This window comes from Sturnira hondurensis, unplaced genomic scaffold, assembly GCF_014824575.4.
Source record: "Sturnira hondurensis isolate 20B ecotype Veracruz unplaced genomic scaffold, ASM1482457v3 Scaffold0022215, whole genome shotgun sequence".
NCBI lineage: Eukaryota > Metazoa > Chordata > Mammalia > Chiroptera > Phyllostomidae > Sturnira > Sturnira hondurensis.
This window is the reverse complement of record NW_028094846.1, coordinates 4,430,319-4,453,346: the sequence shown is the minus strand read 5'-3', so window position 1 is coordinate 4,453,346 and position 23,028 is coordinate 4,430,319. Positions and strand designations below refer to the sequence as shown.

The following is a 23,028-nucleotide window of genomic DNA, read 5'->3' as shown; positions in this document are numbered from 1 at the left end:
GAGATGGACTAGCTCCACAGGATGGTTCTTTCTGGCAATTAAATTCTAGAATTCTAATCATTTTTGTCTATTTGCCTATCACGTTATAAATGCTGAAGCAACACTGTCTACAGCAGAAAAGGCACAATGCAAGCTGGTCCAAAGTATTTACTACTGGATCTTCTCCACAAGAGGGCAAAGTATGAAAAATAGTTGAAACGCTTTCTATGTATGTTTCTTTAAAGTCTAATAAGACTGTACATTAATGTAAATATATCAAAAACTTTTATATGCAAACAATTCACTTCACAAACCATATGTATGTCTACAGTTTTTGTTTCATAACAGACAAATTTTATTCTTGGGTTCATTTCATAAAAATTTTATAAAAACTGACCATGGAAAATGGTTTTACCATTTTGTTTCATCTTAGCCCATGAAGTCACTCAAGATAAAAGTTTACCAACTGCCTGATACAAGCATGACCTCAACTATCTGAAGGACGAATTCAGTTCTTCTAAGCAGGACTTACAAGCCATTCACTTTAACTACAAGCTGTTGTTTCTGGAGGTTCAAGGTTGTCAGCATTTACACGGCACCCAAGTCTTGCTAAGTGGTTGAAATCTACACTGCACAAAATCTGCTCAGTGTTTGCCTTAAGTATTATTCAAAATTCTGATAGTTCAGGTATAGCCAATAACTATTATTGTATTTTAACTATACATTGTCCTTCTTTTGAACTTTAATTATCAGTCTAGAACTTTTCCTAAATTATCAGAAAGCAAAAATGTTTTCTCACTGATAGATGTAATAACCTGAAATGCTAAGTATATGCAACTAGCCAAAGCAGAATATAACACTGTCTAAATAAATAAACTTCTTACCACCTCAGGCTGCAAACCCGGGGATTTTGGTCAATAAATTTAAAAAAGGCAGACCATCTCAGTGGATTGAGCGCGGGCCTGCGAACCAGAGGATCGAGGTTCGATTCCCAGCCAGGGCACATGCCTGGGTTGCAGGCCAGTTCCCGGCAGGGGATGCACGAGAAGCAACCATACATTGATGTTTCTCTCCCTCTCTCCTTCCCCTCTAAAAATAAATAAATAAATAAAATCTTAAAAAAAAAAAAAAAAAAAGGCAGACCATAAGAGCTGCTTACTATATATAAACCAGGTATTATGTTGAATGCTTTACAAATACCATATCAGCATCTTTACATATTTTTATAAGTATTACTGCTTTCTCCCCATTTTAGTAATGAGGAGCGAAGAATTTATATAACTTGTAAGTACCAGAGCCTAGATTTGAAAGAAGGCATACTGCTATAATTGTTTATAATACTGAAGAAATCAGTAATTTACTATAACCAACACTTTAGCATTTGAAAGGACAGATTAGGCCTGACACAGTTTAGAAAATTCTTTGTAACAAGACCCAGCGGCCTGGTACTTGTCACTGGTGGCCTTGGTGACCCGGTGGCACTGTGCTGTTGATATGGTGAAACTGTGCTGTCTGGGTCCCCCTGTGGCTAAACTGTTTACTGGGGATTTGCAGCCAGAGGGGGAACGTTAACTTCTCCTTAAGGCTCCACATTCACTCCCCACGACACGGAGTGACGATACCGTCTATGCTGCAACACCCTGTTTCCAGAGGACACCTGTGAACCCCAGAGTGCAACAGAAAGCAAGCCGGTGTACTCAGCAGCACCAGCGCACGGACTAACAGGAGGGCACCGGGCACGCCCAGCCCCAGGTGTGCAGCTTCTCCCAAAGGCACGGATTCCTAAGAAGCCTGTCCTGGAAACCGCCGCAGGCCGAGTCCTGAGACACACTGACCCCCCCCCCCCCCATTCCAGGCTCCCTTGCACTTCGAGAACAGAGAGGAGAACCTGGGGAAGACAGTGAGTCCCCTGCCACCTGGACTGGCTCCCTTGCACAGCTCAGCCAGGAGGTCTCCGGTGGGCCTCCGTGAATCTGTGAAAGCAATCGCACGTGACACGAAGTACTCACCCTCGCTTCCCGCTTTTGGGTGGCGGGCCACTTCTCCTTTCATTCCTAGGCCCTGAGAAATTCCTTCCAGACTTGGGCGGGCCGCCGTTGCCACGCCGATTCTGGCGGTCCACACCAGGCCTCTGACTAGAGAAACTTCTCTTAGCCGTCTCTCTTTTTGGGGCCGAAACATTCTCTCCAGCCTTCACAGCAGCTTGTGCGTTCAAATCCGCATTTTTTTTTTCATCCCTCTCCCGCCGCTCATTGAAATCGCTGCTTTCCGAAGCGGTTTCCCATTCTTCGTTTGCCTGATCCGAAGAGTTCTGATTGGATAAATCCGGCGTCTTACTCCCAGAAACATCCCCAAGGGCAGTAACTGGCTCTTGCACCACAGCACTCGCAGGGCCGTTCGCGGGCACCGCCGCCTCGTTGGTTTTTGAGGCCGCCTCCCGCTCTCTGAGCCGCCTAAATCGAGGCGGCTTATCTTGCCTGGGTGGTCGGGTAGGACGCTGCCTTCGGGGCCTCTCTCTCGCTGGGTCAAATTTCCGCTCAAACTTGGGAGGCCGTTTGTCAGCTGGTACAGGAATGAACTGCTCCTGTCTTCTTGGTGGCTCTCCATCATCGGGTTTAGGAGCTTCGACTGGCCTTGGGTTCCACTGATTGTCCCGATAGGCAGGTCTGCGTAAGGTGGAAGGGCGAGAGGGGCGGCCCCCAGGGTCCCTCCCGCCGCGTCTGAACGTGCCCCCTCTGCCTCGCCTGGTGGGCTCTCCTTTGGGAAGGAAACCTGGCTTGGACTTATCGTCGTCTCTTAAGTACGGTCTGTCCAGAGGCCTGTTATCTACTCGGACATGGTTTTCAGGCTTGAAAGAAGCCTGAGGCTTCACAGGTTTTTTGTTTTCAAATCGCTCCTCTCTTTTGGGAAGTTTACCTTTGCTTAGACTGTCCTTGTCACTTGCACTCTCGTGAATTTCACTGTCTGTGTCTGTCTCGGAACCTCGCTGCCGCCTTCTTTTGGGAACAACCTCGAAGTCTGAGCTCTCGCTGCGAGTTTCGCTCTCCTCACGCTGTCGGGGAGGCCCCGCGGGCACGTGCTCCGCGCGCGGCTTGCTGTCCCTGTACTGGGGGTACTCTCGGGCGTGCCCTCGCCCCCCGCGGCCCCGCCCTCCGTACGAGCCTCTGTAGCTCCGGCCTCGGGAGTAATACTCCCCTCGGCCGCGACCTCTGTATCCTTGCTCTGGAAACCAGTCTCTGTCTCGGGCTTCTTTCCAATAGGTCCTGGGAGGTAAAGTTGATTCCTTTTTAACTGCTGGTCTTGAGTCTGGTCGAGGCCTCTCTGTTACAAGGTCTTTGCTGACGACTTTTTCAGGCTGTTTCTCTTCTTTGACGGTTGGTGCAGTGACGGCCTGACTCACTGTTTTGGCCGCAGGCTCCGCCTCAGCACTACTTCCACGCTCCAAGGGCTTCTCCGTCTCTTGCGGGGGCTTCTGCACTGCAGCAGGGGTCTCTGGTTCTGGGGGAGGCGGCGGAGGAGCAGACTGTGGCCGCGTGGGCGCTGCAGGTGCTGGCGGCGGAGGCAGAGGATCTTTCTTTTCTACTTTGTCCGGCTTCACAACCTTCTCTGTAACCCTCTCTCCTTCCTTCTCCCTCCTCTGCTCCCGCTCCTCTCTCATATCTCTAAGGATGGGCTTTTTAATGGGACCCGATCTCCTCACCGGCCTATCGTTACCTTCTTCTCTCCTGCTGGAGCCTGGCCTTGGACCCCAGCGAGTTTCCGATTTCGGTTTATAGAGTTTTTCTGGTTTTGGTCCTTCAGAAGATCGTATAAAGCCATCCTTTTTTGGCTTGTCCTCTGACCTTTCTGCTTGCTCTTTTGAATCAATGCACCGGCCGGTCACTTTAGGAATGCTTGCAGAGGGCTCGTTTCTTGGCTCCTCTGATTTCTGAGCATGGTTGGATCCATGGGAAACACTTCTTTTCCGGGCGGGCTGACTCTCTCCGGCGGAAGCTCGCTCTTCCTGAGGAGTGGAGATGCTCTTTTGATCGGGGCCATCAAAACAAGCTGGCTGACTATTTGCATCACTGTGGTGAGGCCTGATGTCTTCCACAGACCTGCTCAGAAACTTCTGCACTTCAGCCTCATTGGGTTCTCGGACAAAGTCTGGCTTTGGACGCACCTCTAACTGACTACGCTCCACAGGATACGCAGCAGCTACCGGTTCCTGATCCAGCGGAGCTTCAGGCCTAGGATGGTGAGAATTCAAAGGCATAATCATCAAGGCAGTATCTTTCTCACATGCAGTGCACAGCAAAGTAACACTCTAATTTTCAAACAAACAATGGACTCCAACATAACGAGCATCTTTAGGTCTCTATAAAATAGTTTCGTGCAGCATTATTCAAAACAGCCAAGAGGTAGAAACAACTGAAATGTCCCTGACAGGTGAGTAACGTAAGAAAATGTAGTATATACACATATAATGGATTGTTATTTTGAGCCACTAAAAAACAGAAGAAGAAGAAAATCTTATATGCTACCACGGGAACAAGAACATGACGCTCAGTGAAAGAAGTCAGTCACAAAGGGACAAGCGCTACACCACCCTACTTGTATGAGGTACACCCACGGAAAACAGAATGCCAATGGCCAGCGCCTGCGGGAGGGGGCTGGGGAGCTGCTCCTGAGTGGGGGCGTTTCAGCTGGGCGGGGCCAGCAAGGTCTAGAGCACGGTTCTGCTACACAGCACCAAGCCGAGAAAGAACAGTGTGCTGGACACCTGAAGTTTTGTTAAGAGACTGTGTTTGCCCCCCAGTTTAAGGCTCTAAGACATTCCTTCAGTCTGTGCTGATGTGACTTTTTGATCCATCAAGACTAATAGCTTCCACCTTCAAAGTACCGTAAGTATGTCCATCTTTCCCAAAGAATCAGGATTATTAAAATATCATAATGTACAAAGGGCAGATATTCTAAATTAAGACCAACTGTCTGCCACTTTAAAATTTCTCTGTAAATTAGATTATGTCTTATGTTGGCTTTAGAAAATGTCTACTAGATACTGACAACTAAATGTCTGCCATTTCTCATTAGTGGAAGAATTACATCAACTCTTTAGCCATGATGTCAAATACCTAATCAATGATTAGAAACCTGCCAATTTTAACATGTAACACTAAATTTCAGTACTTAATTCAGTCTATAGAACTAGTTTACAAAAAGCCTGAATACAGAAATGCCAGAAAAATAAATGCCCAAAATGAAACGACACATACACGCGAAGCAGGGGGACGTCGGCTTTGTGGCTCAGCCCTAAATTGGACCTGCCATTAGGGGCGCCGACCAGCACTCTCTCACCCACCATTCTGCTGGGTCGCCCAGTAGGCCTTCCATTACCTCACAGCCTCGGGTTCTCCTGCTGCCTCGGGAGTGGTGGCCTGCTGAGGCTCTGGATGAGGGTAGGGGTCTGACCCCCACATCACGCGAGGCTCAGAGAGGGACACTGCATGATCCCTCGTAGACCGAGCTATGTGCTCAAATGACTCAGAACTGCTGGGTGACCCTTCCATTTGGTCTCTTCTCATCAAGGGCTTAGGAGGAATCATTCCTGCACAGGTGAGAAAGAGATGGGAGGTGGGGGCAGGGGGGTGAAGGAGAGAAAATCGCAGAGACACAGATCTGGGTTATTAATTGCTATCTGGTATTCTTTACACTGAAGTTAAATAGTTGTTGCCAACTAAAACTGATGAACCCAACAAACGATCACCGACAATGATAATGAATAAGATTCTTATTGCTGCTGTTAAATTAACACATTTAGGAACTAAGGAAGCAAAGCAAGCAGAACCGCAACAGCAGCCTACTTTACAGGAACAAAATGTAATCAGACAACAAGCAATATAATTCTTTGCACTCTAATACAAACATAATGAGAATCACCAACAGTGATACATTCAGAGTAAACGATTTCCCATAGAAAATTCTATACCTCTAGTTTAATTAGTTGATTAGTACAATATGAATTATGCCTTTTAAATTTTAAAAATTTTAAATCACAATGATCACGTTTTTATCACCTGTTAATTTTCCTTGATATCATTTTGATAATGGATTGTCTGGATTTATTGATAGATTCCATAAAAGACTGCTTTTTATTTGTTTTTAGCTAAATTATGAGGAAGCAGGTGCTAGCCTGGTAAATGTTGGGAGAAAACTGATAAGCTTGAACACATATGGAAAATTTCAAATGCTACAACAAAAGAATGAAAGCAATGTAGCAAATAATTGATACTGTTAATAAGACAGTAATTTTCCATCTTAAAATTTGTGAGTGATATATATAAAACTGAAAATAACTAATAATTTGATCTTACCAGTGTCTGGTGTTTAATTCCTCTGTGCTAAATGAAAGTTGCATAATTTTACGATTAAAAATCTAGGTGTCCTGCCCTGGCTGTGTAGCTCAGTGGACTGAGCGTGGGCCTGCGAACCACACAATCGCGGTTCGATTCCCAGTCAGGGCACATGCCTGGGTTGCAGGCCAGTTCCCAGCAGGGGGGCGCATGAGAAGCAACCATACATTGATGTTTCTCTCCTTCTCTCCTTCCTTTCCTCTCTAAAGATAAATGAATAAAATCTTAAAAAAAAAAAATCTAGGTGTCCTTATAACTCTCCGAGGAAGTAAGACTAAAAATGGGGGGGGACACTAAAAAACTTTGATCTTCATCACTGCAAGAAAGCAGATCCGAACTCACCTGGGTGGATGGGAGGGATGTCCATGGCAGGTCTCCCTGACATCATTCGGGGGTCCATGATCATGAGCCACCTCGGGTCAAAGCCCATGGAAGCCAAGTGCTGGGGGTGGGGCTGCATGGGTTGGTACAGAGGGCGGTGTGGCGGAGGCGGGACAGCAGCCCCTGACGGCTGGGACGGCACTGCCTGGGGAAGGACACCTTGCTGCTGCTGCTGCTGCTGCTGCTGCTGCCACTGCTGCTGCTTCATCTGCTCCTGAAAAAGCAGGTCCCACAGCTCGAGATTCTAGTTCCACATGACACATCAATACGACCAAAAGCATCAGAAATAACAGACTCTTCTGAATCCTTCAGGGAAAAGAACTGAAAGACATTTAACAGTGACAGGTGGCAAGACAAAAGAACAAAGGGTAGTTATGGCATCTTGACTTAAGCAACTAATCACTCGGTAATTACGCTGTAGAAACCATTCCCCAGAAGGGGATGTGGTATCTGTGAAGGAGACAGAGGAAAAGGACACAGAATTCACACAGAAAAGAATTTTAGACAAAATCGGTGCGCTCTGTGTGTTCTAGGTTTCATGCCAAAGTATTTCTCAGACTGTTGAGCAATCAACCTTTCCACCCGTACCTGACCAAAAGTTCGTGCCGTTACCTGCTGCCGCTGGAATCGTGGCGGTAAGGACTTCTGGAACTGTTTGAAGTAACCAGACAAAACAGCAGGCCGGGGCTGAGAACTCGGGTCAGGTTCCGCTTCGTGCGCCACTTGTGTGGTCTCTTTCTCACTGCGACTGCTGTCTTGTCTAGTGAAAACCAGGTCCCCCTCTGCCCAAAGAGATAAGAGATAATGACATTTTTCTGTAACCCTTATCAAATACATGATGTTTGTGCTCAAGTGAAACTATCAGATATATAAAAAAAGGTAAGGGGGATAAAATCATCGTCCACACCCCAGAACAGTTTCACATTCTAATAATGGCCATCGATGAAATAACCTTACATTAACAGAACCTCTGATTTCCTCACAGGTGGATTCTTATTAATACTGGGATTACAGGTCCAAATGCTTCACCAAACAAAAACCTGTATTTGATTTTTTGCAACAGTGAAACAATTCAAATGCTATCTTCCATGGTTTAATAAACATCAGTGCTGCTGTCAATATTTACCTGTGGCTCACAAGAATGTATGTGAACACAAATGGCCTATAAATACTTAAAACAGAACATACTGGTTTATTCGATTTTTTTAATCAAAGGACCGTTATCTATAAAGAAAATGAATGAATCTAAATCTGATGTCAGAGTGATCACTGGCTGTCTTCAAACCTGTCTGAATCATTACCCTGAGGAAGGGTGTCAGGTACGATTACACAAGGAGAGCCCCCCGCACGCCAAGTCTTCACCCCAGAGAAAACCAGATTCACGTTTGTTCTACAAAGTGTTTTGTCACAATTATAAAGCCAAACCTGTTGCAAGTTCTTTTCTCAGAGAACTGGGGTTGAATCTTAACAGATAGTTAATTTTGCCAATGTAAAACTATGCTGTAAAGAACCACAAAACATACTTTTTTGTCAGCATTACATTCAACATTCAGAAAGTTGTAAAAGGGAAAACAAAACACTGGAGAAATAATGAGAGCCAAGTAGGCACAACACTTAAAAATCAAATGGATACATCTCACTGATAAACCTCGTTAAAATTAAACTGCCCTCTGAGAACATAAAATGTCAACCAAAGAACGTACACTATCAATGAAAAGTAAAGTGCCACTAAAGAACTATTAAAAAACAATTAATTTATGTGGATACTGTCACCACTGACCACAAAGTGAATTAATCAGAATTAATAATACACGTACTCATTGGCAGAACTAGGACTAAATTATGTTACTGAAATTAAATTGGTATAAATTCAATTAGAGTGTTATAACTTGAATGTTAAATGGAACCTTCATGGTAAAAACAAAAACAAAGAAAGGCTATAAAATACAAACAAAAGGATATGAGAAATAAATTGAACATTTTACCTCACAAAAATCAAGTAAATAAAAAAGGCACTAATGCAAAAACAAGGGACCAAATAGTCGTAAGGCACATAGATCACCACCAGCAAAATGACAGCAACAAGTCTCTAACTAATCGACACTTGCTTTAAACATAAATGCATCAAACCGGACTGCAGTGAAAAGACAGACTGGCAGGATGAATAAAAACACACGATCCAACTACAATATTCTCTACAAAAACTTCACTTTGGATCCAAGACACACACAGGTTACCAAGAGATTCCGGGGAGATACTAACCGAAAGAGACAGGGCGGCTACACTAGTACCAGACAAAGTCAACTTGAAATCGAAATCCAACCAGTATGAGTATGTACACACCCAGTAATAGACCATCAAAACATGTGAAGCAAATACTGACACTTCCACACTACCCTCTGGAGACTTAAATACCCAGCTCCCAATGAGAGACAGTAAGGAGACGGAGAACTCAACACAACAGAGGGGCCGCATCTAACACATACCGAAGACCCCACCCGATGACAACACACGCATTCTCCTCAACTGCACACGGGACATGTTCCTAGACAGACCATAGGTTAGTACACCAAGTAAGTCTCAAAAGATTTAAAAAGACAGATACATGATATAAAGTCTTTTCTCTGCCCAGAAAGGGATGAAGTTAGAAACCAGTAACAGAAGTACAACTGGACAATTCACAAATCTGTGGCAAGTAAACAACACACTCTTAATCAAGTCGTATCTCAAATAAATAACCGAGTGGTATAACATAAGGAATAAAAGAACCAACCAGAGGGAAGGTTAAGGGTTACTAGAACAGTGGGTATAACAATCACAGTAGAGATCAATAAAACAAAGATTAAAAAAAGAGAAGACTCACTATACTGAAACCGGAAATAAAAATTGGGACATCACAGACAGTTCCACAGAAATAAAGGATTTGGGGAGCTTTGTGGACAACTGGCACAGCAACAAACTGATGAGCTGGATGACACTATCACATTCCCAGGAGCACAAACCTACCATAACTCACAAAGAACTAGAAAATGTGACCAGATTTTTAACTAGTCAAGAGACTGACTTAGTAATCAAAAATCTCATGAAAAAGAAAAGCCCTGGACCTGATGACTTCGCTAGTGAATTCTACTAAACATTTAAAAAAGAATTAACATCCATTCCTCTCAAACATCTCTAAATAGTTACAGAGGAGGGACAACTGAGGCCATGCCATGGCCAGATGAAGCCAGACGAAGACACTACCAGGAAACTACAGACACGTGTCCCCCCCGAACACTGGCCCCCAAAACTCCCAACACAGAGACAGTAAAAAGGGCTCAGCAGAGTGCTGAGAGGGTCATACAGCATGACCAAGTGGGACACATTTCTGGAATGTGAGAATGGTTCAACATACAAAAACTGATTAATGTACTAAATCACACGGACAAAATAAAAAACAAAACAAGACATATGATCATCAAAATTAAACACACTCTCATGATAAAAACATTCAACAGACTAGTAACAGAAGGAAACTACCTCAACACAATGAAAGCCATATACGAGGAGCAGCACACTCAGTGGTGACAGACTGGAAGCTGTCCCTAAGGTCAGGAACAAGACGAGGATGCCCACTTCCACCACGTTCATTCAACTAGGTACTGAAGTTCCAGCCAGAGTAATTAGGCAAGAAAAAGCAAGTAAGATATCCACAATGAAAGGAAAAGGACATCTTTTCACAGACGACATGATGTTATTAATAGAAAACCCTAAAGATTCCACAAAAACTATTAGAACTAATAAATGAATTCAACAAATTAGCAGATGCAAAATTAACAAGCAAAAATTCCTTGCACTTCTATACACAAACAACATGAAAGGAAATTAACACAATTCCATTCACTACAGTATCAAAAAAGAATAAAATGCTTACGAATTAACCAAAAAGGTTCAAGATTTTTACAGTGCAAACTACAAAATAATGCTGAAATAAATTACAGAAGACAAATATAAATGGAAACACATCCCATGCTCATGGGTTGTAAGACTTAATATTGTTAACATGTCAGTATTGCCTCAAACGATCATTCTTTACAGAAACAGAAACACCCACCCTAAAATTCACAGTTTCAATGAACCTAGAATAGCTAAAACAATCTCAAAGCACAACAAAGACGGAAGACGCTCACATCCTGACGTGAAACGCTTACTACAGAGCTACAGTAATGAGGACAGTGTGATGCAGACACAGGCTGACAGAGTGAGAGTTCCAAAATGAACCACAGGCCATAATGTCAAAGGATTTAAGACAAGGGTGCCAAGACCCCTCAATGGTGAAAAGGACAGTCTTTCCAACAAACAGTGTTGGGAAAACTGGATAACCACAGCAAAAGAATAAGGGTGGACCATTACCTAACACCATACAAAAAACTTAAATCAAAATAGGCCACAGACCTACATGTCAGACACAAAACCATGAAACTTATAAGAAAACAGAGGGCAAAGCTTGATGATGCTGAACTTGGCAATGATTTCTTGGACACGACACTAAAAGCAGAGGGAGGCAGACAAAGACAAAAAACCAGCCAACCAACCAAACAAACAAACAAAAATTGTACAAATTGGACTTCATGAAAACTAGTTTTGTGCATCAAAAAAATATCCAGAGTGAAAAGATAACCCATGGAATGGGGGAAAATACTGGCAAATCATATATCTGATAAGGGATCAACATCCAAATACATATGGCCAACTGTTAAACTGAAAAACCAATTAGATTTAAAAAATGGGCAAAGGACTTAAATACACATTTCTCCAAAAATATACAAATGACCAATAAACACAGAAAAGATATTCAACCTCACGAATCAAAACTACAATTACCAGCTCACATTCTTTAGGATGGCACCCCCCGCAAAACAAACAAAAAACCCCAACCAACCAACCAAACAAACAACCCAGAATATAATAAATGTTGTCAAGGACCTAGAGAAACTAGAAGAACCCTTGTACACTGTTGGTGAGAATGTAAAATGGTATAGTTACTGCAAAAAAAATATGTTGGTTCCTCCAAAAATTAAAAACAGAATTTATTCACTCTATGATCCAGTCAATTCCATTTCTGGGTTTAAACTCAAGAAAAGAAAGCAGTGTCTCAAAGGCTTTCCGTGCACTCACATTAACAGCAACATTACTCAGGCAAACACAGAACACAATCCAAGACATGGATAAACAAAGTGTGGTATATACATACAATGGATTGCTGATTTTAAAACAGGAATTCTTATAGTGCACTACAACACCGAATAGGCTTGAGGACATTATGCTAAGTAAAATAAGCTACTCACAAAAGGCAAATACTGTATGACCCAGCACCAAGGAGACAGAAAGCAGAATGGCTTATTCTACCCCCTGGCAAGGGGCTGGGGAGGGAGCGAGCAGGGAGCTACCATTCACTGGGCACGAGTTTCAGTTCTGCAAGACGACAAGAGTTCTGGGACAGAGGGTGGTAATGACTGCACAACAGTGTGAACACATTAATGCCATTAAACTGTGCACCTGAAAGTGGTTAAGATGCTAACTTTCATGTCCCATGTAGGGAAGAGAACATATTAAGGTATCTAATAAAAGTTCATTTCTATCCAAAAATTCAGGTTACGCGTATTAAAATACACAAATATCCACACTGTGAGTAACGAAATGTTTTGAAAACCGTATGTAAGAACGAACTACCATCATACCTTTATTGCAGTTGCTCTCACTTTCCGGTTTTTCTATCACAGGCTCTGAAGCAGGTTCTTTGTGTTCGGCTTTCTGCTCCACCTTTCCCCTCTCTTGCTTCTCGACCCCCCGCTCCTTCTCCTGTTCTGTTGTCGGCAGTTCTGGTTCTTTTTCCGGTTCCTGCTGCCCTTCTAATTCCTTCTCTTTTTCTTGCTTTCTTTCCTTCTCCATTTCTCTCTGTTTTTCCTGCTCTCTCTCTAGTTCTCTCTCCTTCTCTTGCTGCTTTTCCCTCTCCTTCTCTCGCTCCCGTTCTTGTTCTTTTTCAAGCTCTTTCTCCCGCTCCCTTTCTTTCTCTCGCTCCCTTTCTCTAATTTCCTCTGGAGTTGGCTGTTTGTCTACAATGCCCAGTTTCTCATCTAGTCGTTTCAGTTTCTCGGCACAAGCGGCCTTCCTCTGCTCCTCCATCCTCCGCTCTTCCTCTTCGCGCCGTTTACGCGCACGCTCCACCGCCGCAGAAAGTTCCGACTGCTGCCTTCTTCTTTGCTTCCATATCTCATCTTCATCTGGCACTTGCTGCTTGGGAGGGAAAGGGCCTGGCCTTCCTGGCACTGCCTGTCGGTCTGGAGGAGGATGCTGAAACATTCAGAGAAATTACCAGGTGAGATGACAAATCTATGTCTGACTAACAGTGGATATCACAGGCATGGGGTGGAAGGGAAAAAAAACCCTCCACAAAATGTCGGAAATTTTCCTGATAAACACACACATTAAAGTGTATATAGGTAAGAAGATGGGGAAAATGTCAAAATCTAGATGAATTCCCCAGACTAAAACTGGAATGATTAATCCGCCATCTAATATTTACTGAGTATGCACCTACGTATTGTGCTGGACAGGATGCTCACTCAGTATCTGCTGAGTAAACAGGAAGCTGTCACAACCTGACTTCAAACTCGAAACGCAGAGACGAGGGAAAGAGGGTGCACGAGAGGGCGCTGCCGGCAGCTGCCAGAGCCGGGCGATCGAAGGAGGGCAAGTCCGGAACGACGCTCAGCGGCACCGCACGAGCCCTGAGGACGGAGGAGGGCTTCCCGGGAGCGGGCAGCCCGCCAAAGAAGTCAGCGGGGAAAAGACGCTGCTGCTGACACTCCGAGGAGGAGGAACCCCTAGCATCAGCCTGCATGGAAGAGTCTAGTTCTAAACCGAGACATTCAAGGCAGGACCACTGAGGCCCAAATTGGAGTGAGGGAGGATCACTTGAGAGCCCGCGTTCTAATGACTTAACTTTCATTTAATGTGTTTCTAGATCTGAAATCATTGCCAGCAACTATGTAAAGACAAGCAGAATGAAAAGGGCAGCAACATTAACAAAAGAAAAGTTTTAAAAATATTAACAGCTACTAGCATGAAACGTTAAAAGTCATATACCCAGTCAGAGTACTAAAAAATAATGGTGGAGTAAAAACACTGGACTGAATACAAAAAACCCAAACCAACAGAAATCTGGACTATAATCCAAACCAGCATCGGTGTTGTAGGCAAACCACTTAATCTCTCTGGTGCTCTGCTAACCCCACCTACAGCTCGAAGACGAGCCGAAAAAACAAAGTGATTACATACAAGTACCCAATTTTTGCAGTAAACTCAGAATAAGCATTTTTAAAAAGCCACTTCGTGGAAGTATGATTTACATAAAGCACGACACACACTGGATTTGTGCAGTTTGATGAAGGTAGACAAACAACACACTCGAAAACACCACCGCCTCAACCACGGCACGGAGCGCTCTGATGGCCCCCTCTGCCCGCACCGGGCCCCCACTGACTGTTGACCTGCTCCGGCAGAAGAAAGCAGTCTCGCCTTTCCTAGCATTTCAAGTGAAGCTCTCCTATGCCAGGCCCCCAGTGCTCAGGGGCACAGCCTGAGGTCACGGTGCACCTCGAAGCTTAGCTCCCTTCCCCTGCAGGGCGGCGTGCTTCACGGGCAGCTCCATCAGGGAGTGGGCACGTGGACTGTTTCTAGTTTTCACACTATGAATGAAACAGCTATGGGCATTCGAGCCTAAGTCTCTGGGTAAGTGTGTGTTTTCACTCCTCCTGGACAGGCATCTAGGACTGGCGCTGCTGAGCTGCAGGTACGTGTGCGTTTCACTCCAGAAGGAGCTGCCATTCCCAAGTGACTATAAGGCCAATCGGCCCCACCAGGGGCGGAGGAGGGCGCCAGCTGCCCTTTGTCCTCACCAACATCTGGTGCCACCAGCTGTTTTCATTTGGGATGTGTTGTGGCTTTAACATGCATTTTCCTGGTGACTAAAGACACTGAGCATTTAACTGGGTAATTTGACAGGCGATTTGTCTTGTTACTGAGTTGTAAGGTTCTTTTTTTAAAAAAATAAATATATCCCAATATAAGTTCTTTGTTGCATGTATTAATAGTATTTTTTTCTGTGACAAATCTTTTCACTGCCTTGAGATGTTTTGGGGGTCATCCTGGAAGGCCTTTGTGGTATCTGACCACAGATCTTGGTGACAGGAAAGATCTCAGGAAAAGAGCCTTTTAACCAGGAAACAGCAAATAAAATATCTTGAGGGTGATATAAAAAACAAGAGCAATATGCTCTGTGTGGCGAGAACAGAAAAGTAGACGAAAAGAAGAGTAGACAGAGACCTTTAAGACGATGGAAAGGAACTTGAGCAAGGACTGACTGGCCTAATACATCCTTCATTTTTCAAAAAGTATTTTTTTAATTTATTTTTAGACAGAAGGGCAGGGAGGGAGAAAGACTGGGAGAGAAACATCAACGCGTGGTTGCCTCTTGTGCTCCCCACACTGGGGAACCTGGCCTGCAACCCAGGTTGGGAACTGAACCGGCAGCCCTCTGCTTCACAGTCTGGCGCTCAGTCTACTGCGCCATGCCAACCAGGGCCTAACACATACTTTAAAAAGACCGTCTGTATCTACTACCAAGAATCTGGGATGAAGGTGCCGGGTGTGCGGGCACAGAGAGAACAAGATGACCTGCTAACTTGCTGGATGCGGCACCCGACACAGGAAGTGTCCAGTGTGCAGATGTACTCGGAGGGCAGCGGTGACCTCGTGTGCTGGGTGGGAGGTAAAAAAGAAGAGTTAAGAGTGACTTACAGGTTTTAAGCTGAGCCAACAGGCGAGTAATGCCATCACCTGAGATGGGGAAGACAGGGCAGGCAGAAGCAGGCCTGCGGGACTGTGCATGGAAGCCAGGGCTTGTCATGGTTTGGACAAAGTGTGAAATGTCTTTCAGAGACCCAAGTGGAGGTATGAACTGAAACAGTATTTTTCATCCATGGTTGGGGACCCATGGATACAGAGTCAGCTGGATGGTCCTAGGCTATTTTATGTAAGGGACACAAGCATATGGGGGGAGGGGCACGGCGGTCAGGAACCAACCCCATGGATATAGAAGGACGACTGTAGGTAAATCTTGGGGGAATCAAAAATTAAACCTATATTTTTCAACTGCCAGGGAAAGGGGCTGGTACCCCCAATCCCCTCATTATTCAAGGGTCAACTGCAGTGAGAAAAAGGAACAAGAACACAGCTGTGAGCCTGCCAACACCGAAGCTCAGTACTGAAAGTCCATAAGGAATACCAATCATAGAAAGGGAAGAAAATAATACGATGTCTCAAAAGTTAGGTACAGGCCCTGGCTGGTGTAGCTCAGTGGATTGAGCACGGGCCTGCGAACCAGACGATCGCGGTTCGATTCCCAGTCAGGGCACATGCCTGGGTTGCAGGCCACTTTCCGGCAGGAGCTAGTTCCCTGCAGGGGATGCAGGAGAAGCAACCATACATTGATGTTTCTTTCCTCTCTCCTTCCCTTCACCTCTAAAAAGATAAATAAATAAAATTAAATCTCTTTAAAAAAAAAAAAAGTTAGGTACAGAAAGTTTTCAAGAAGGATGGAGAGATTAACTATGTCAACTGCTATTGAGACCACGTAAAATGAAGACGAGAAAACTGGACTTGGCAAGATGGCAGTCATCACAGACACTGATGATGACAGTTCCAAAGGTCTAGTGGGAGATGTCAACGAGGGCCAGTGATGTCAGAAAGTGGGAACAGCCCACTGACATGACTCTGCCAGGAGGAGAGCAGAGAAACAGGGCAGAGACTGAAGGGTGGTGGGAGTTAAGGGAGGGTTGGCTTAAAAAACTTTTTTAATTTGCAAGGTAGTATGATCAGCAACTGATAGAAGATGGGACACAGGGAAGAGGGAGAAGAAGTGTCCTTAGCAGTAAGGACACCAGGGAGGAAGTTGATCAGGAAAGACGCTCAATGGAAAAACTAGGTGCACGTCTCCTTTTCTCAGTGAGACGGGCGCTGTGTACAACAGCTCAGAGCAGAGGGGAAGGGTGATGAGGGAGACACGCAGGAGCCACAAGGTAATGTCCACAGCTGTTTCACATGTTACAAATACAACGCACACACAGAATCTTTCCAGGAGAACAGTCCAATACAGAGAGACCATAAACCAGTTAAAATTTACCTGCTGCGCAAGCAACTTTGGAGGTGGTGGCAGGTGAGAAGACGGTCCACGTTCCTATAAAGTGTTATAAAATAATCAGAGGAAAAGTATCTACTGGAAATATTTCTGAATGTGATTATTTCAGGGATATTACAAAATCACAAAAAGCAAACCATCATTATCCTTTTCTCATGTTTAGTAAAAGTATGCCAGTCACTTGCAAGGTAACTTTACATGCCACAGAAGTACTCTGCAATTTCAATGAGGTTAGAATCTCAAAAACCTTGAAAAAAGTAGAATTTTAGTGTATGAAGTCTGGAAATACACCTCTAATTTTAAATTTCTGTTTATGTAAGCCCAATACTTCTCCTGGATTTTCTAACAGCCAATGAAAACTGAGATTTACCTAAAGAAAAAAAAATCTGAAACAATGTTGGAACCAGATAGAATATGTGAAATATTCACTTGCTAGTATATACATTAGTGTCAGAAAACAAAAAATTTAGACATCAAAATATGGTGTACAATATTCCTCTATTCTTTCACATAAAAAATGAATTATCATTCCCCATTTTGCTAGCAGGTTAAAAATCACACAAAACATGGATTTTGTTAAAAAATACTTGAAAAATCCTTTTCCAGAGTTCTCAAATGTATTCCCCAATGCCCAACCCATGCCTGAAGAACGAAGTTCAAAGCCCCTGTGCAGCACACAAAACTGCTGGGCAGCACTCGATCCTCTGTGTTCACTGGCTAATTCCTGCTCTGAGTACCCAGTCTTCTGCAAAGCCTTTCCAAAGCACCATCACGGCGTGTTGTAACGGATGCTTGGTGCTTTCTTCTCCTTTCACAGAGAATGTGAGCTCCCCACTTTTGCCTCCCGGAAGGGCCAGGTTCCTCCATCTGTTTGTATGAACTCAGTGAGTCCACGCTGAGTGCACCAGGAGTTCAGTGGACTCTCTGGAAGGAAGCCCTTCTTCACTCCCCCTTCTCGGTGCAGCTCCTGCCACGTTAGAAGTAGGATCAGCCCACATGCTGACGTCCCCTCCTTAACAATGCTCTTCACACGGCCCAGAGTCCCGAGGTTTCTCTGGTCCCTGTGTGTGGTCTCCCTACTCAGGGCACGACCTCACACATGAACGCTGCGAGGACGCACAAAGTATCCAGTGCGCCGCGAAGCACTGCCCGATGGCACTGCAGTTTGGCAAAGCATTTTATCCCTCTGCCCTGATACGACTGAGCTGTGATATGAAAAAACAGTAAAACTTTAGTTTCTACTTGATAATTTTAGCTACTATCTTAACAGTTTCTGTTACACACAGTAAAACTGTGGTTTAAATCCAGAGCTAATCAAGAAAAAATACATTTCCTTTTCTTAAGTCTTCATCCAAGTCTAGGATTATAAGGTTAGTTAACCCACAGCACCCACAGGGACGAGACTCGGGACGAACAAACCTGACTGAACGGCGGTCCTTTGCTGTAAGGGCCCTTTGCAGCTGTCGGCTGGGCAGGGGGCTGAGACGACGGCTTGGTGTCGCACACTTCATCTGCTTCTTTTCGGGTCTCAGTGATTTCAGAGGCTTTTGAACCCTGATCCTCACTGGAGAGTCAAAAACCAGAGGAGATAAAAAAGTGGACAGATTTTACCATAAGTACATGCATTTTTGTGTGTGTGAAAAAGACATTACCACCACATGGTTTCGAGGGAAAATCTACTAAGGAGTAAGATGATTTGGGGACGCAATGGTGCTGATTTGTTTACTCAGTAAGTATGCACCATACCTCTACAATGTGGAGGGGACTGGGCTGGGCCAGGGTATCACCAGGAGACAAAGCACAGCGCAGCCACTTTCAGGCACAGATGCTCATACCCAGCACAGACCCCGACAAAGGAACAGAGCCTACTGTTTTTCTCACCACCCTCAATCAAAATCTCACCTGAATGCAACTAAGTGATGTTACAGGTACTCACACCTACATTCTAATTTATCCTGATTTAATGAAAAACATAAATCTAATTACAATATTTTAAAAACCCACAACAAATCACAAGCATCTCACAATCAACAGGTCAGGCAACAGCAGTGCACTACAACTCTGCAGCTGAAAAACTACACCCACGCCTGCACGCCAGCTCCTGTGCACAGTAGGAGCCCAGCTGGTGTGCCATGTAACCCACACATTCCTGACTCGGATGCCCCACTATTTCGGAAGAAAGAAAAGAAAAAGTTCCCGTTTTCTAAGACACTGCTTGCTAAGCTGAAAAAAATAAAATACTTGAAATAGCTGTAGCAACTCAAGTAATTTTTATCTAGTTTTATAAATATGAATCAGGTCAAGCAAGTACCAAGTTTTTAATGATCCTTAATATTGTTTCCCAAAATAACTCCAATTAGGTGGCAAGCACCTGAACACTGTTGTTAAAATGCTGTATTTTGCGGAATGCAATGCGCACCCACATTTCTGTGGGCATTAGACACAGGATTATCATACCATCATTAAATTCTTGGTGTATATATAACCATTATCCCATAAACAATGAATATCCGTATTTTTCTCTCAAAAATTAGGGCAAAAAAAAAAGCACACATTATACGTGGCAGAATGAGTTGTACTTTCTTCAGAAACTTTAATTCCTTGATTAGCTGTACTTTTAAAATTTAGCTCATTAATCACTTTCCTACTCAATAACCCCACCGGAGCAGAATGTAGAAATTCTATAAATGAGGAACAAACGCCTACTAATTAAGCCCCTCTGACTAAACAGCAAGACCCTACCCACAAACTCAGCAAGAACCGTAAACGACACCTCGACGTACCTGCTGTTCTCTCTAGGACCACTGCTTCCCTGTTCGTCGTCGTCACTGAAGTTCAGCTGCTCTGTGTAGTCTACCTCCATCTGGGCACCTGTCGAATGAGAGACACTCAGAATGGCTGTTTCAAAGCATGCACAGAATGAAGACAACTCCTTTTGCCTCATACCTGCCCAACCTTCATCAGCCTCAGCATCGAGGTTATCGAATTTATCCAACTCCTTCAGTTCTGATGCACTGAGAATGGAGGGGCGTTCGGGCTCAGGTGCCCAGGAAGGAGGGGGGCCTCTTCCTCGAAGGCCTCTAATGCACAAGAGGTTAATAAGGGAGAAGGACACAGAGTTTTAATACTGCACCTTAAAAATAAAAAGACTGAAATTTAGCTCGTGTCAATTCAACAATGCTAGCTACACGACATAAAGATATTTTGCACCTGACACGCGTATGAAATTACATACACAGGGCAATAGGTAATAATTCTTATGCAAGTATTTAATAGCAGACAAGGTTTTTTAATTGTCAAAGATTTAAAATAAAACAAATGTATATTAAAAAATGTGGCTAAGACTAATATAGATCTCAAACTACAGAATTTTAAGAAAAACCATCACTTAGGAAGATGCTCAAGCATTAAGCAAAAAAGAGAATGGGGGTCCTTAACAAACGGAAAAGAGACACGCCTGTCAATTTTGGGGGCCACACTCCCCAGTTCTCAGAACTTTGTGGAAGGCGGTTTACAGTTCAGGGAGAACCAAGCATCTCTCTTGTGTGACAGCCAGCCAAGGCCCCGCCGCACTCTGACTCACTCTTCCCTCTTCCATCGTCACAAGCCATTCAACCCCCGAAAGTCTAAATGAGCACACACATGCTTTGCAGACTCTAATCATTTAATAGTCTTACTTGTTTGTTTCAGATAAAGAAGGTGGGAACCGCATGGGACCATGAAGAGCGGGATACGCCATCCTCGGATACTGCTGAAACATCTGAGTGTGGGAAACAAACACTGATAAATTTAGCAACCCAGTAATTTGTAGAAATGATCACCCTAAGCCTGAAATTATAACTTCTATGAAAAATTAATTTTATCTGCTGGTACAGGTCACCATTCACTCTTAACAACAAGCCATTTGTAAGGTTACTACCTCTACTAAGTCTTTATGAAGACTAATAACTAGCACACAACATAGGAAGAACTTCTAATCCCATTAACAAAAGCACATAAATGTGATTGTGCACTGACGTGAAAAAGTAAAGAAGGTAACGTGTACACACCCTGAAAACAGCAAAGCCTTAACCAAGTTTGAATATTTGAAAGAAAATAATGTGAGACTTTACCCTAATGCAGGAGTAGATTAATTGGAGGCAGACTGGCTGATAAAGAGAAACTCAGTTCAGATAAAAAATTCGGGAGTCCATAACCCAAGGAATGAATGAGGAAGGAGGTTGGTGGGGAGTGACTCGGAGATTCTCTATGTGCAGAGCACAGGTGAGCTCTGAGTCAAGTCACTAGGCCACCATAATTAGAAACTGAGGCACAAAAACGATGCTCTCTCTGAGAACTTGGCTTGGACAAGCTAAGTGTAGAAGTTATAAGACAGATTTTAAAGAGAAATAACACACCAAAGGATTCATTCATCCCATGCTTTAGAAGAGAAGAAATGTCAAGGAGTCCTTGGTTACTTACTATCTGCTTATACAAAAATCTGTTACATTTTTTTCTGTAAAATAAAGGACCATTTTTCATTTTCATGAATAACTTCACTGATTTGGATATTTTGAGTATGGTGGCTAACTCCTGCTATTGGCTTCTAGTGGGTAGAGGCCAGGGGTGCTGCTAAGCACCATCCAGTGCTTAAGACAGCCCCGCCACAAAGAATAAATTGGCCAAAAGGTCAAAATTACCAAGAAACTTTGCAGACCACTTTGTGAAAAACACACTGGATCAGTCATAGCGCCTTCTCCATACACTGCACAACACTTTTTTGCGTGTTTCAGTTGTGTTTTTACCTTTCTTGAAATGATAAAGCATAATACACCGAAAATGTTGCATATTTTCTTCCATTTTCAACATTAAAATGGCTGCACGAAAATTCATCAATTTTTTGATGAATTATTAGTTATTTTTTAAATGCACGCTGATATGACAGCTGTCACAATAAAACCTAACAAAACTGTTTCGTATGACGTTAAAGACAAGTGTGTGCAACCAGAACCATCGTACGGAAAAAAAACAAACCAAATTTTTGGCCAATCCAATAAATATATGAAATTGTACTCCTAAAATAGATTACTTTTTCTTAAAAAAAAAAAAAGTAGCTGTTTGATGAGAAAATTACTTCCTACTTAAAAACGCTATACTTATATGATTAAGCTATCTGAAGAAACTCAGGGGCAGAGCAAAGTGACTTAAGTTCAGCAGCAGCCGAAACCCCACTGGAAAAGCCTTTTGCCTGGGACCGGTCGGAGCCCTGGGAGCTGTGTCACACTTTTGTACGTAAGTTGTCAGCAAATACACTATTGGGGGCAAACGTTCCCAGGTAAAATGCACTGTATCCCTCTGCAGACTGCCCAGATTAATTCTGTGTGGTAGTAAATGTTTAAAATTTAGACATTTGCCACAAAATTAACTGTAGAAACAACCTTTAAACTCTCAGTATATGGTAGGGGGTTTCAAAACATTCTTATTGTTGTTCATTGGTGGAACGCTTTAAAAAAAAAAAATTATTTATTTATCTTTAGAGGGGAAGGGAAGGAGAGAGGAAGAGAAACATCAATGTATGGTTGCTTCTCGTGCATCCCCTGCCGGGAACTGGCCTGCAACCCAGGCATGTGCCCTGACTGGGAATCGAACTGCGATCGTCTGGTTTGCAGGTCCACGCTCAATCCACTGAGCTACACCAGCCAGGGCGGGGGAACACTTTATTCAAGTAAAATCATTGATGACACTGGTGACAAAGGCCCGTGACTCCCCTTCCACCTCCCTCCTCGTCCCGTCCCACGCCCACACCTGAACAATCAAGGGTCTCTAGAAGCACAAGTTGAGAACTAGCCTACAAGGACTTGGGTGTAAAGTATTTTTCAAGGACAGGTTAGCATGTGACTGATTTTGATCACACTCCCATTTTCTTAAAGAAAATATTTAACAAGTAATTGTTTTTAATCATGTATTTCCCTTCTCTATCAGAGAATGGCTAAATAAAAACAGTAATTCAAAGTACAGAAAATATGTAAAAAGAAAATGATATTTAAAGCTCAAATA

At 43.6% G+C, this 23,028-nt stretch overlaps 1 protein-coding gene across 8 annotated transcripts in view; it reads right to left on the bottom strand.

Annotated features, from left to right (window-relative positions):
- The window catches only part of PRRC2C (proline rich coiled-coil 2C), an 80,819-nt gene that overhangs the window by 32,402 nt on the left and 25,389 nt on the right, over positions 1-23,028 (bottom strand). For all 8 annotated transcript variants that reach the window (XM_037035098.1, XM_037035101.1, XM_037035105.1 and 5 more), the window contains 10 exons: positions 20,670-20,752; positions 19,939-20,072; positions 19,776-19,863; positions 18,412-18,556; positions 16,978-17,031; positions 12,473-13,085; positions 7,365-7,534; positions 6,714-6,966; positions 5,356-5,566; positions 1,989-4,208 (listed from right to left, as the gene is read on the bottom strand). In XM_037035098.1, coding sequence (XP_036890993.1) covers positions 1,989-4,208; positions 5,356-5,566; positions 6,714-6,966; positions 7,365-7,534; positions 12,473-13,085; positions 16,978-17,031; positions 18,412-18,556; positions 19,776-19,863; positions 19,939-20,072; positions 20,670-20,752 — 3,971 coding nt within the window. The remainder of the gene's footprint in view (positions 1-1,988; positions 4,209-5,355; positions 5,567-6,713; positions 6,967-7,364; positions 7,535-12,472; positions 13,086-16,977; positions 17,032-18,411; positions 18,557-19,775; positions 19,864-19,938; positions 20,073-20,669; positions 20,753-23,028) is intronic.